This window comes from Ctenocephalides felis, unplaced genomic scaffold, assembly GCF_003426905.1.
Source record: "Ctenocephalides felis isolate EL2017-DRISC unplaced genomic scaffold, ASM342690v1 CF-g0.4_SCAFFOLD_00845, whole genome shotgun sequence".
NCBI classification, from domain to species: Eukaryota; Metazoa; Arthropoda; class Insecta; order Siphonaptera; family Pulicidae; genus Ctenocephalides; species Ctenocephalides felis.
This window is the reverse complement of record NW_020536999.1, coordinates 46,662,381-46,678,421: the sequence shown is the minus strand read 5'-3', so window position 1 is coordinate 46,678,421 and position 16,041 is coordinate 46,662,381. Positions and strand designations below refer to the sequence as shown.

At 27.7% G+C, this 16,041-nt stretch overlaps 1 protein-coding gene across 1 annotated transcript in view; it reads left to right on the top strand.

Annotated features, from left to right (window-relative positions):
* The window catches only part of LOC113384379, a 66,233-nt gene extending 51,091 nt beyond the window's left edge, over nt 1-15,142 (top strand). The window contains exons 6-10 of the mRNA XM_026622100.1: nt 13,040-13,159; nt 13,292-13,554; nt 13,623-13,869; nt 14,756-14,861; nt 14,933-15,142. Coding sequence (XP_026477885.1) covers nt 13,040-13,159; nt 13,292-13,554; nt 13,623-13,869; nt 14,756-14,861; nt 14,933-15,139 — 943 coding nt within the window. The 3' untranslated portion in view covers nt 15,140-15,142. The remainder of the gene's footprint in view (nt 1-13,039; nt 13,160-13,291; nt 13,555-13,622; nt 13,870-14,755; nt 14,862-14,932) is intronic.
* Nucleotides 15,143-16,041: the final 899 nt, after the last annotated feature.

Genomic DNA, 16,041 nt, shown 5'->3' with positions numbered 1-16,041 from the left:
AAACTATGAAGCTAAAACAATATAGTGTTTCGTTCAAGTGCATGTTGTTCGTGCAGAATGTGGAAACTAGAAATATATTCAAAGTATTTTTTTTTAATTTTAATTTATATGAATTAACATGCGTATCGAATATAAATTGAATAAATTTATTCTACGATTTTTAATATTTATTATTTGATTTAAACCAAATCTGTTCGTTTGAATATTTTTGCCCATTTTCATATGCAAATAAACTGACGGAGGCATAAACTCTAAAACTGTATGTGCATCAGCTTTTATTGCCACTGCATCGACTAAACTTTACGATAAGAGAAAATAGTTACTGAATCCGAAGAAAAGTTCCATTTCAAACTGAATATAGAGAACTTGTTAGTAAAAGAAATAGACTGCGGTAATGCAGTATTGCTGTTTTCGAATCTTGATTTTAAATCAGATTAAAATATTTCAATCGTACGCGAACTTAAAACAGGGATGCATTATTGCAATATATGAAGAAAGAAATTTATTTATAGAATTTTGTGTGCAAATTGTCCATATTATACATATTACAAGTAAATAAATACATAAAAAATAGACGAATAAATGAAAATAGAGTTTCAAAAATTTGAGCATGATTAACTTTATTCTAATAAAGTTAATTCTATTTGTTTTATTTGTTCTATTCTATTAATTTGCAAATAATTAAATTAAATAATTAAAAAATATTATATTATCAAGCATATAAGTAGCCGAAATAATTGCCATTATACATCTTTGTCCTTATGAGTTTTGAATTTGAAAGTAAATATGCTTATTTATTATTAAATGTAGTTACTGATAGCTATACATTGTTTATTTAAATTATTATTATTTGCATGATTTATTTATTGTTAGATTAAATTATAAAATACGATGCCGTGTAAAGTGTTCTGTTCGTTATAAAGCCCTTTTATTCTAAAATCTAACTTCACAACCTTCAATCAAAAGTTTGTCATCTGCAAAGCAATAAATTTTCATTCTCTGTCGAATTAATTGAGAAATAAAAGTGATACTAAAAATAAATTAAAGACACTATAAATTTTCAGTTACACTTTATTTTAAGAACTCAGCCTACGTACAATTAAAAATCGATTTAGTGTGATTTAAATTAAATGGAGATAAAAATTACAATTTTATGATGATTTATATTTTTGTTTATGTATATTATAAATATAATAGCTTATTAGAACATAGTACAAATTTTAACAAATGTCAAAAAACATTCGACTCCTCAAATACATGCCATTTCTGATATTTTACTTTTACTAGAATATATTTTATGACGTTCTGCTCTTTGCAGAACTTTTTTGCTTCTCTTTTAATAGTTTTTATTCTGTCTCCAACTACATTATTTTTTATTTTATTTCATATTTTTGCTATTAACTATAAGGTAGACTTTTTGCAATCAACTTTCAAATTTTTTATATTTGGCTTATATATTCATGTTACGATTACAATTACAATATTAAAATTGCTATCCATACACATTGATCTTTCTTAAAAAAAATTATATCTAAATCAAACTATCTTTCGTCAAATAATATTTAAAAATAGTAAGTTTTGCTGAAAAATGTATTATAAGATAAAGCATTTACATAATAATAATTTACATAATAAATTAAGATGATTATTGAAAGTAACGTAAGCGATATTTTAATTTATTCAATCTGATGTGTTTTTTCATTTTGTGATTTTGATAACATTAAGTCGATATTTTTTATAACAAAAAAATTATAAAATTCTAGAAACTTAATCAAAGTATATATGTCGCGAAGTTATAATATAAAGTTGTTGTTTTTCTATATCGTTTATAAAATATAGGGTGGTCCACCTAGTGGTCCTAGTGATCTAATGATTTTATAGTTTAGATATTTCTGTAAAGAAAACATATAAAGTATTATACATCGTTAGAAAGGTCTCAAAATTCTTAGTTTTTTCCCCATATATCGCAACTTCGAATTCCGAACGGTGTGGCCTACAGGCAAGTTGCTATCGATAAAATCCAATTATTAAATGGTCCACCCTATAGATAGAATTTTTAACCAAAGTATATCCCTCATCAAAAATCAAATAAAAACTGTAAGTTTTGTTGAATATATATATATATATATATATATATATATATATATATATATATATATATATATATATATATATATATATATATTATGTAGCTACTGCTCATATTAATTTTTGCTTGTCACTTTTTCTGATTGACAAGTAAAATAATACATTCGGTCACGTCAGTCAATCGTAGAGAAATGCAAATATTAATTCTTAATTCACCCCTGGCTAATGTAAGTCTGTAAGTAAATGCGACAATGATCGATTGCATTTTATTTTTTGTTATTAAAACAAGTAGAGACATTTAGAGATAAGAAATTCAGGCCGCATTAACCTAGTTGAGCAGTAGAGCAGTTGAAATGCGCTAAAAAGTTTATGGTTCGCGGAAATTATCCTACCTGGCTTTATGATTTAATGTCTAGCTGAAAATAACAATTTTGGCAGCGGAACATAAATCACAATGTGTATTTGTGAATATCTGAATCTCGGAATTTATAAAAATAAATTAATTAAAAATAATAATTGAGATTACTGGATAAAATTTTAATATGATAGATATATATTTACTATTCGTAAATTTAATCTGTAATAGTATTTTGAGTATTAAGCTATATGTTTATTAATTTGATTATATAAAATCTTAGTTATTTAAGGCTTGAATTTTCTTAAGATATATATATATATATATATATATATATATATTTCTTAATATAGACATTTTCGAATTTCCTTGCTCCCAGGGGCTCAAATTCTTCCAAATTAATGAAAAGGATTCTCTAGTTTTAGTTCTCAATATTATTGCCTTTTAGATAGTGCGCAATTCAATCAAAGTTTTGTATGGAAATAGCATGGAAAAATGTTCAAAAATTTTAAAAATGTTTTTTAGATATAACTTTGCGAACAAATGAATTTAAAATTCAGTTTTATTCAAAATTCGACGCTTTACAAAACAAATTATAAAAAGCCCGTTTTGTAGAGTGTCGAATTTTTAATAAAAGATGACATGAATAGTATTAATAATATTTTCGATTTTTTTTTCATGCTATTTTCATACGAAGCTTTGATTGAATTGCGCACTATCTGAACGTTAATGTTAAGAGCTAAAACTTTTAGAGTTTTATCATCAATTTGGAAGCATTTAAGTCTCTGGGAGCAATAAAATACGGAAATATCCATATTAAGTATATATGAATTTTATGTCGACGTTAATACATATCTGCATAAAAATTGTTTATTCTATTAAACGTTTCGACACATAATGTGTGTCATCATTCAGCAATCAAAATTTATTAAACATTAAATTTGTGCACAAGAACATCATAACTAATTAATAAAAAAGAAAATTAAAAGAGCACATATTGCCCACTTAATATTATGTGTTCATCGCTTGGAATACATGGTAATACAAAAAATGATCCATCAAAGAGCTAAAAAAAAAATCTGGATTCAAAAGAACTCAAAATCTCCGACCTAGTACTTTTTCTGCGTGATAATTAAAATCTTATAATTTCTTTCATTTCCTAACCCTTTTTTCTTAAATGTGCAACGGATTGCTTCAGTGCTTTGTTTTATCTCTTCAATAAAGCATGGTTACAAATTCATTATCATTACTACATGTTTCTTTATTTAATTAGATGTATAATTAACTTAAATTTTTTTCTGTTTCTTTTTTATGAACGTTTGACTTCATGGTTCAAATATATCGTTTTATATTATTTTTACATATAAGTTGTACTTGAAAAACATGATTTTGAAATTTTTCATGACCATTGTTATGAAAGATTTCGTAATACTCGAATTATTAAAAAAAAAGAGTGCGCGTAGGGTTCACACACGATTGGAGTAAAACTTACTTGCTACTGTTATTTAAGTAAAAATAAATGCATCATATAACAATTTTGAATAATATTAATTAGTAATACGGTAACACTCGCGATGCACACATTTATTAGTATCAACCATTATACACATTTATATAATGATAAATTATAAATTATATATTTATAATAGCATTAAAAATATGTATAATATTTAAAAACAATAATGCAATTAAAGTCGTACTTCAAATGTGACATGATCGGTTTGTCATTGTAATTAGCATTCAGAAATGAACCTTCATTAGAGAAATGAAGTAATTGCTGATTAATAAATTCTATAATATTTCACACAGTGGATTATGTTAAACAACGACTAAACAAATAACTTGTAATTGTGTTTGAAGAACTTCATGTAATTAAAATTAACATACATTCATTGACTGCTTTAATATCAATATCATTCTTTGAACAGCTTTAATATCTGTTTTGTCTAAAAAATATTCTCCATTTCAATAACTCGAAAGATTTATAGAAATTACGAATAATATAGAAATAGTTTCTAATCAATAAACTTACGTTTAGTACAAATATTTAATTTGTTTTATTATTTACGGGGGATAGGGTAGAATATTCTTCTGATTCAGGCATTTTTCATTAAATTATGATTTGTACTACGAAGTAACTTTAAAATGTTCATTTATCTATGCCGATTTTCTGGTTGATATCGGTACGCATACAACGACAGATCTCTATTCACATACACGACAACTAATCACAATCGATCCGTATAGAAAGTATATCATCGAGAGAGAATTACGAATCATTGGCACTCGACTCTTATCGTATCTGCCGTAACGCACTTCCGTTGCATTTGTACGGATTTACACCTTAAGGGCACCTAAAGAAGTTTTACTTCAAAAATAATTAATAAGTAATAATTGGCGTTTTAGATATGATTCACATTCATAAGTATGTACCATTTGTTTTACTTATATTTAAAAGTTTTTCTATTATACCATTTTCTTATAAATTATATTTTCTCATAAATAAATACTATTCAACGAACTATAAATATTAAAAAATTACAGCAATAGGTCATTGCTAATTTTAAACCTGGTAGAACTATAGTAATAGTTTTATTCAGAAATGCTTTCATGAGAATTATTAAACAGCATAAAATAATTAAATTTGCAAAATTTAATTCATGCATTACGCTTAGTTAGTATTTTGGCTTGGGCCGGTTAGCACGCGAGTTCATCTGGGCGTTAGTTGGCCATTAAGTTTGATTACAGAGATAAACCGTAGTAGAAGACACGCTAACTGTGGATTTGGTGAATTTCCAAGTAACAACCTTTATGCCGTACACATACTGAATTATGCAGGACATGGGCTATAAATATAAATGTAAAATAATGGTTCAGAACATGCGACTGTATGCGCTTGTCCTTTGTATAATAGAAATTCCCTAAATAATTTTCGGGGGATATAATAATTGTAATAATTATTCCATGGATTGATTCCACATATAGATTCATTTGATAAGATGGCGATATTAGCAACAAATATGATAATAAATTCAAGCAATAAATTACTTCTTTTCTTTTTCATAGCTTAGCAAACATATCTTGTTATTCACTTACCTTAGGAGCGGTCAAAAGATCCAAAATTACATGGATACTTATATTTTATGCCTTTTTACTGAGATAATTTTTAACTAGGTAGCTGTCGATTTTTCAAGAATCAATTAGTAATTTTAAATAATGCGACTAAGTGACTTGGTGACCATGCCTGTCAAAAAAGGGTACACTTATTTCATGTTTTTTTACTGAGATACTTCCAATTTTTTTAGATAATTTTTAATTTGGTAAGCTGTCGATTTTTCAAGAATCAATTAGTAATTTTAAATAATGCGACTAAGTGACTTGGAGACCATGCCTGTAAAAAAAGGGTATATAGATAGTTTATAAATACTTTTATTTCATGTTTTTTTTTACTGAGATACTTCTAAATTTGGTTAGCTGTTGAAATTTCAAAAATCAAAATTATTTCAGCTAGTGCGGCTGAGCTATGTAGGCTTGTAAGATAAGAGAGCTTTCTGAAAACGATTTATTATAATTTATAATTAAAGGTCAGTTGGTATTCGTAACGAAAATGGTTGTCCTATCTCTATGTGAAATTTATTTTTACAATTTCTGTAATAGTGAAGCATTTTTTTAACTAATGCAACAATATTATGGAAGGGCTACTTTCACTTGGAAACAAAATTGTATCTATATTTTCTGGATGTTCGAGGCAGGTCTCTAACCTGCAACTTCTGATTGAAATTTCCTAAATACAAATCCACAAAGTATCGAATATAAATGTTTTCTTGTTTTCCAAAATTCTGAGTTTTGCTTTATATTAAACATTATTTTTTAGAAAAAAAAAATAAGAAAACATCCCTTACATTATAAATAATGAATAGCAAGCTCTACTAGACGATTTATTGTTACATATCATTCTACTTACCTATGAATTCATAAAATTGCAGTTTTTGTTTGCTTTTATTATTATATATTGAAGATCATGTCGCCTCATCATATTCGGAAAGAGGTTTCAGCGTTGAGAAATTCATTACATATGGCGGAAAATGCAAGTACTTTAGATCGTGATTTCTTTTAACTTCTCCTAGAGTTATTGTAATCGCAAAAAAATCGAAAATGGAAATTTTTGCATATCTTTGTTTCAAAAGTTTCTGAACATTTTGTCATACCTCAGAAAAAATTGATGTATGTATGTTTGAATACAATTTTATTCTACGATTTCGGACGCACAGATCAACCGATTTGAATGATTAAAAAAAAATCGAATCCTATTGATGGGAAGTCGTGCTGATTAGTTTTTGGTAAAGACAGACTTTTTGAAGTTACAAGGCAAAAAGTGCTAAGAATGGCAATCCAGTTTTTTAGAGAATGGAAGGTCCGATTTAAATGATTCATAGACATTTTGCTTGTATTGAAGAAATGGAAATCTGATTAAATTAAGACGGCAAGTCTAACGGTTTCGGAGATACAGATAAAAATGTTCAAAACATAGGCAATTAAAGTTGTATGTAAATTCACTTATATACATAAAACAAGAGTTTTTATTATTAACTTCCCGTAGGGCAAGTTATAGTAATCGCAAAAAAATCGAAAATGAAAAATTTTATATATCTTTACGTTTCAAAACCTTCTGAACATTTTGGCATACCTGAGAAAAAATGGATGTATGTGTGTGTGTATGTGCGTGTATGTGTGTGTGCGGATACAAATTTTCGTCGACGATTTCGGGAACACGGGTGAAGCGATTTGAATAATTCAAAAAACGTTCGATTCGTGTTGATAAGGAGACGTGCTGATTAGTTTTTGGCGAAGGCAGGTCTAGCCGTTCCGATGATATGGGGCAAAAAATGCCAAAAACGGTAACTCAGTTTTTAAGAGAACGGAGCGTCCAATTTGAATAATTCAAAAAACATTTTACTTGTATTAACAAGGTGAAGAACTGGTCAAATTTTCATGAAGGCAGGTCTAGCGGTTTCGGAGATCTAGTAAAGAAAAATGATCATTAGACATATGCACATCAAATTATCAGATATTTTATAGAGATTTTAACAATAAGTATAAATTTTGTTTACATTCCTTTGGGTTCCGTATCAATGTTTATCTCTTACACGGCGACGAGGCGCTTACGCGCTTCGATATTTCGTCTTTATGCAGTCAAAGCAGTACGATTGCTTTGAAAAAAAATCAGAATTTCCAAAATATTTCAAAATAAATGATTTAATATAGAATGATTTAATATGGTTCGAAATTCTATTAAAAGTTTCAAATCATTGATCAACTTTTATTGATTATTATTATTGATTATTTTTAATTACTCGAATTTTGAATTGCGGTACGGTAAGTTCCAGCAATTTGCCTTAAGGCACGATGCCCTAATTGCCTTAAGACAGAATTCCACTTACAGCTAGTTTGTATTTTGTTCAAGAATGCAAGTGTTCTGTTTTTTTAAGGTTCCTTACAAATATGCACAAAATGTAAATGGTTCCAAATTTTAGAAAAAAAAATTTTTTTTCAAACTCTCATACGATAACAAAATATGCAGTCTCTTTTTGCTTTCGATTTCAAGTTTTGCAACACTATAAAGGAACATTGTCCATCTTCGATCGAACGGCATAAACGATAGTCGACGTGCCGCATTGCGCGCGCGCTGCGATACGGCAACGGCAGCGGCAGAAATTGTACGTGCCTTTGGCTCGCGTTATGCGCTAGAGAGCACGGGCGAATCACATCTACGGCCACCCACTGTGGGTGGCGATTACATTCTTAAAGAACAAATCTGATATCATGCTAGGAATTATTACGGTAATGGGAAAATGGTTTGTTTTTACTATGTTTAGTAAAATTGCATTACCATTACTAAGGTGACCACACGACCCGGTTTGGACAGTCCCGGATTTCCAGCTTGTCCCGGATTGTCCCGGATTTTCGAAAAGTGCTTGATAATAATTTTACAACTATCTGTCAAATATCTGAAAATGATATATATTATGTTACAAGCCAACGAGTATCAGCGGCGGATCCAGGGGGTGGGTCACGGGGGTGATGACCCCCCTGAGCTTGTTTTAAGACATAGATAGAATATTAAGGGGGCATTTTAGTGTAGAAATTCAAAAAAATCGTTTTTTTTTATTTAAAACTTTCAAAGTTTAATTATCTAAGAATATAAGTACGAGAAAGTTTTTGAAAATTTGAATTATTTTTGGAGATATAGGCATTTTACTGACTCGGTCTCCATACTGGTTTGGCTTCACGCAAAACTTTAAATGCGTTTTTCTCAGAACTTACTTTTTCAGTACTTTTGTCACAATTTCTGGAGTTCTACTCGACTAATTTATTTGAAATTTTCAGATAGTCTTGTTTATAGATCTATCTATAGTCTGAACTAGAATCATCCCGAAATTCCTATTTTTACTATTTTTCAAAAATTCTAGAAACTCAAAAAAACAGTAAAAAAAATTAAATTCATCATTCAAAAATGACCTAAAATTCATCGCTCTACACTAGAATACCCCCGGGGTCTTCCTATGTGACGGCCTGTTTTTTAGGGATATTTTAGGATTTTTTTCTACGACCAGTAAATATTTAGAGCTTCAAGTTTTTTATCATTCATTAACACATATTTGTACAGTATAAATATAAAATTTCAGCTAAAAATATTCAGTCAAACTAGAGTTACAGCGCTCTGAACACCCCCGCCTCGAAAAAAAGAGCTCCCACTTCCTCCACGATTCCGGCTGATCGGCTCATCTGAAAAAAAAATAAACGGCGTTTTAATTTGTAGGCTTAAGAGCACATAATGACCTATAATCAAATGAATATAAAAAAATGGATTTTTGATAGACATTTGACATAAAAGTTGCAAATTAGGCGTTTTTTTGTTTTTTGCTATAAAAAAATCGAAGTTTTGAAAATTTGAAAAACGATTGATAATAGTTCATTCCATGCGTTTAAATGTATTGAATGTGCCCTGTAAATTTCAATTCGGTCTAGCCGTTTCTGAGATACAATGGAGGAAAGTTTGAAAAACACAGTTTTGAGAAAAACGCGTTTAAAGATAAAATGATCGTACTATATACTATATGTATACTTTTTAAATGGCTGTAACTCAAAAACCATTTGAGATATCGATTTGAAATTTTAATATGTTATTTTTAAAGGTGTAATCTACCGAAATATGAAAAGAAAAATCAGCAATAAAATTACTTTATAAAAATTTTATTTACATATTTTGTTACCAAACACATTTTATAACTTCAATGTGTAATTTATTATAGAAAAACGATTTTCTAATCGTATTGCAAATATATGTTCTATACATAATTTAATTAAGTGATCCTCCCTCCCCCCTGGCATCAAAGCTGGATCCGCCACTGACGAGTATGCGTTATAATTGAGAAAATTGTCTAATACAAAATTCCAAAGACGTGTTAAAAAAGCTTCTTACATTAATCAATTTGACATACTTATTTTATATTTCACAGAGATTATGAAAACAAACAAACAATTGTTGAAAAAAAATATTCAAGGCTTAAAAGCGAATTAAAATAAATTATTGATTTATTATAATAAATCAATCAATTATAAATCATCAATTATAAAGAAGAAACAGTTTTTTTTTATTGTATCCTTAAATAGTATTTGAAGGGGGCCTGTTTTAGAGGCTTACAAAAATCGATTTTTTGCAAAAATTTCTTCCAAAACTATCCAAGAATATATCCCTAAAATTTCAGAAATACAAATTATTTGCGTAATTACAGAAAAAATAGTGAGCAATTGTCAAGCATGTATACATACATACATACAGAATTTCTCATTTTTTCTGGATATTTTGGGTTCAACTAGAATCTATAGAAAATATATATTTTCTTTGGTTTTTTTGTTTCGGATGGAAATTGTGACCTGTATCTTTTTTACCAAATGGCCCTGCACGCTCGTGGCGCATCGGCAAAATGCTTGTACCCGGCATATTATGACATATATTTTAATTAAAAAAATCAAGAAGAATGTAGATATATTTAACAATAAAACCTGAAAGATTTGTCTCAATTACATATTTATTTCCTTTCCTAAAAATTTCTCAAAAAAGCGATTTTTTAAGCTTCTTTATTTTTTGAAGTTGTTAGTTAGAAATTTAATCACAAGATCTCTTACAACTTAGATCGCTGTTCAATAATAAATTTATTTCTAAAATAAATATTATTTTTATCTTTATTAAAAAAAATGGCATCTTATACATATGTGAAACAATGAAGTGTTAAAATAATTTTACATGTATATAATATATTTATATATATAAATATTTTATTTTTTTACATTTATGGTAAAAAACAATTATTCACTCTGGCGCGTGTTATTCAATGAAGAATAAATACATATTGATGCCGATCGCGTTTTTTAAATTTAATGATAACAATATTATAAATATGATAACTTACCTCTAAATAATTCTGTTACTGAAAAATTTAAAAAAATCAGTGCTTTAAAAGTATTTTTAAATTTGTAAAAGTTGTGTTCAAGTGGTTTTTCATTTATGGTTTCTGGAGCAAGTTCAACATAGTGCTATTGCTCAGAAAATTTGTGCATTTATTGTTCTGCGATGTATGTAACATTGAAGTTAACTTGGAATAATGATCTGCTTGTGTACTTTATTTTACGATCTTAGAACTAAATTTTATGATAGACAATGAAAACGAAATAAATCATTTGATGCAATCTTGGAAAACAGAATCGCATACATATATAGTTTACTAATATATTATATTAAATATTGGTATATCAAGTGAATAAACGTTTTATATTACACTCCTAAAATAGATTCTTCGCTTGGAGTATATACTAAAAAACAATTTATAATATTATTCCTTTTTATATTGGTCTCATTGTTTTATCTAACAGATTGTAAATACATTTAATTAAAAAATGCATTTGCAAAACAAATTGCTTTTTAAACTAAAATCAATATATTTTTAAATCCTTAATATCTGGTTTTTGTCGCTGTAGATTGTAATGGTTATCAATGTTAATTCTAATTTGTATTCCGTAACTATAATATTAACGTTGTCACCGCAATCAAGATTTATATAATTTAAATTGTCTTCAAATATTTAACATCAATTTGGCGTAGACTGCAGAACTAATACCATTTTCATATTAAATTAGGTCGTAAGGAGACTTAATGACTGAAGAAACGATATCTAATTTGGTTCGAATGTAATATTCTGACCTCGTTTTATAGCCTCTTTGCTTACAATACACTTCACCTAAGAATTGCTGCTTGAAAGTTAACCCTGTTTATTATAATTGCATGTAGTAATGTTGAAAAATTAGATGTTGCCTTCATATATTAATAGGAATTGTTTTGCATTCGTTAGTTAATTTTTTTATCCTTCTCTACTTTATTTATTCTCCATTGAAAACCACTTCGGTGGTAGTATTTTTTCCAACTATTGTATATAGTATATACAATTTTAGTATTGTATATACTATATACAATACTAAAATTGTATAAAATATATTAGTATTACATAAGTACTATAAATTAATATTTATTAATTTGTGAATTAATGAAAATTAATATTTAACTTCGCAATAGATTATATTAGTATGTAAAATATTGGTAAAAATGTGATCAGATCAAATAGGAAACTTTCATTTTTATTCAACGAAATAAAAGAAATACTTGATCTTCACTGACTTACACTTGATCTACATATACCTATGCTTAGAGAGTTCGTAAATACTAATTTAATTTTGGGCATTTTAATTGTACATTTTACTAGTAATTTTATAAACTTTTTATTTTAATACATGATAGCCATACAACTTTGGTCTTGTATAATGAATAAAAAATTATCAAATGTAAACTTTCTGTTGTCAGTAAAATTTAATTTATTATTTCTCTGATAATATTTACATAACAATATTCTATTTATACTAGCCATTTCTAAACTAATATTATTATCATTATTATTATTATCTTGTTATTTCTAATATTGTTATTTTGTTATATTTATTATTATCTGTCACTCATTGTTTTTATTCCACTTTATTGTTTTTCTAGTATTATTTTATTATTCAGAAATTTTATTTATTAATTTATTAATTTCATTATTATTATTATTTGCTTTTATTTTATATTGATTCATCATACTACGGATATCATTTTAATTTAAATTCTATTCTTTGTACTTTATTTAAATTTATATTATTGTTCATTATTATTACTAGATGTTATTTAACTAAAATATATATTATTTAACAGTTGTAATAAATATTGTAATTAAAAAGACAAAAATCTATTTATACAGTAATACAAATTAGTTTATTCCTTAGGGCAGGCAGTCGAAATAAGATGATTGTATCAAAAATCCTCTCTTGTATACCAAGCTAGAATATCGCTCCTTTTACTCCTAGGTAGATATCCTCACCAGGACCATACTTAATATAATTTTATATTCCAACACTTTCCCTAAAAGCCTGTTTGAATTATATTCAATATAGTTACGTGTGCCATTTTACTAAAATAAGTTTTATGAATAAAAATGTTATTCGTTACAGTGATTCTATTGATGATTTTGATTTCATGATTACTTCATCAAATTTGGACATTGTAAGATATACAACTGCGATATATTCAAAACATGTACGTTGTATGACACAATCGACTCAGGATGAAGGGTGAGATGTGAATATATTTTGATAATTATTAATTAATAATAAAAAACTACTTTGGAATATTTAAAAAAATTCAAATATTATGAAATTAAAAAAGTAAATGGTATGAAGATTTATGATATTAATTTCTTCTAGATTCGATGTCTTTTTGGGTCCTTATCACATCAACGGTGAGCAGTGGTCCAGAACAAGCTCAATAAAACCAGGTGAAAATATTTTCATCGCTGTCCTGTCGCCACCTCGATTAAATCTTCATAATCATGAAGTAATACTCCATACTGTTTTACATTATACTCTCAGCGGAGATAATTTGCAAACACCTACTGTTGATGTTACATTAAATGCCAGACAGATATTAGGCAACGATCTTGTGCCAAAATTTATGGATCCAAAAATATGTAAGAAATTGAAAAAATAGTTGAATCAATTTTTATTTTCATTCCAAATATATTAATTTTATTTTTAGCTAGTCAAGAAATCTTTAGCGTACTGGCTGCGAGCGCTCGTATTGTAGAGCTAAGCATAATTCCTTCTAATAAAGAAATTATTTGTTCTATGCTATCAGCCTTAGAAACTGAAATGAAATTTCAATCTATCAAGAATCAATCAGAAGGGTGGGTTATACACTTATATCCTTCAATGCTCCAAAATGGAATTTTGCTGAAATTAGGATTTTCAGAAAATGGTGAAGCTAAATGTACGGTGGCAGCGAGGTTTGTTCAAACTAACTACTATATTATTTTATTTGTAATAACTAGATTCACCTACATTTTATAGATTCGAGTGAAAGACTTCGAGTCAATAATGTCAATTTGCAAATTAATGTACATGATAAATTAGATAACTATATACATTTTGATAAAATAGAAGTGAAGCAAAAATCGAAACTTTAATTTTAATGGAATAAAATATGTAAAATACTTGTTTCTTATTTCTTACTTATTTCAAGTGATCTAAGTATCGGCAGGCTTTAGAAATTAAAATTAGGTGTATATTTAGTAAATATTCCAATAATTTCAGTGCATTTTTAAATTTTAATAGCATGTCCAATCGAAACTCATCCTTTAAATTGTAAATAGCCTGCTTGTTTTAAGGCAGTGTGATTGATTGCATGCTAAACTAGTTGTGTATGGCATCGTGCCTTAAGACAAATTGCTGGTTAAAATTACAAAGTTAAAATTATATATAATAAAAAACTGCCATTTTTTGGCATTTAGCTCGATAGTTCCACAACGGCTGGACCTGCTTTTGCCAAAAACTAATCAGCACATCTCCCTATCAATAGGAATCTAATGTTTTTTTGAACCATTCAAATCGGTTGATTTGTGCGCCCGAAAACATCCATTTTTTTTGAGGTATTCCAAAATGTTCAGAAACCTTCAAAACGTGAATATATGCAAAAATTTTCATTTTCGATTTTCGACCAATTACTATAACAACCCTACGGGAAGTTAATTATTTCAACTAAACTAAATTTCAAATAAACGTTCAATAACTCAATACAATTATGTTGTTGTTACTTTTAATTAATGATTGTTGATACATTTAATTAATGATTTTGCAAAATTTATTTTAATATAAATTGTAAATAATTTTTAGAAGTGATGATCATCTTTTGCTACTTATTCAAGCTATGTACATGAATCTGCCTTGCGGGTTTGCTATTATTTCAGAGCGAACAAGATTAATACAAAACGAAAAGTTGGTAAGAAATGTGACTTCATATATAAATAATTCATTAACTGTTTGATTTTGTATCTTCATTTTCAATTATAGGATTCAGATAAAAAATTAGCGGCTGCTAAATCTTTAGAAAGCGAAATGTTGATCTTAAGGAAAATTTTAGGAGAGCATGGCGAGAAATGTCCTGACGACATTGATAAATGTCTAGTTCGCTGCAATAATCATGTTAATAATATGATATATCAACTCATAGATCAAGAGGACATAACTGACAAGATTATATCACAGTTAACAATATGAAAATTATATGTGAGTTTATAGAATAGTAAGCAGTAAAGTGAGCTAAAACATGAACTTTTCATTCAAGAAGTTAAAAAATGCATAATTCACACAGTACACTAGAAAGTTTTAGTAGGCTTGAAGTATATCTCGGTTTACAAAGTTTTGTTTCATTTTAAAATTATTGAAGTATCTAACAAATAAAAAATGACAACTGATTAATATATTTTTTATATCAAATAAAAAAATATGGACATTGAAACAAATAACAACAAGATCGTTAAGAAATTGAAACGTCATGTATCTAACAACGAAAAAATAACTATCTTAAGAGAACGTTTGGCCCGTCGTTTAAAGCAACTGGAACGTTTAGAAGACTTTACCTCCGCCGCAAGCGAAAGCCAGCTTCAACATAAGCTATGGGAACAATATAATAATGCTAAAAACAATATTTATAATATGAGAAGTCGAGTTGAAATTGTTCCTGACGCTATCAGACCGGTATATTCAGTAAGATAAAAATAATATATTTTTATTTTTTACGTAACGAACTATGATCTTATTAAATGTAAATTAATAACCTTTTAAAATAGTTGTGGGTAATGTCAAGTTAAAAATTGTTGAAACTTATTAACACTACCGACAATTTTTGTATACCTTCGTTACAAAACTATCTGTGGTATATAGTTAAAAAACTATCTATGAAAGTATCTATCAGCTTTAGATCAGGAAGCTTGCCAAGCAGAATTTAACCATTTTTCCTTTCATTCTCTTTTCAATTAGGGAAGCATAATATGGAATAAAAATACATACAATTGAGGTCCTATGCCAATCAGAACTTTATTCCAAATTGGTATGGTTTGTTTGGCATATATTTGGTAAAGTACATTTAGTCTTCGAAGGAAACAATGGCTAGCAATATA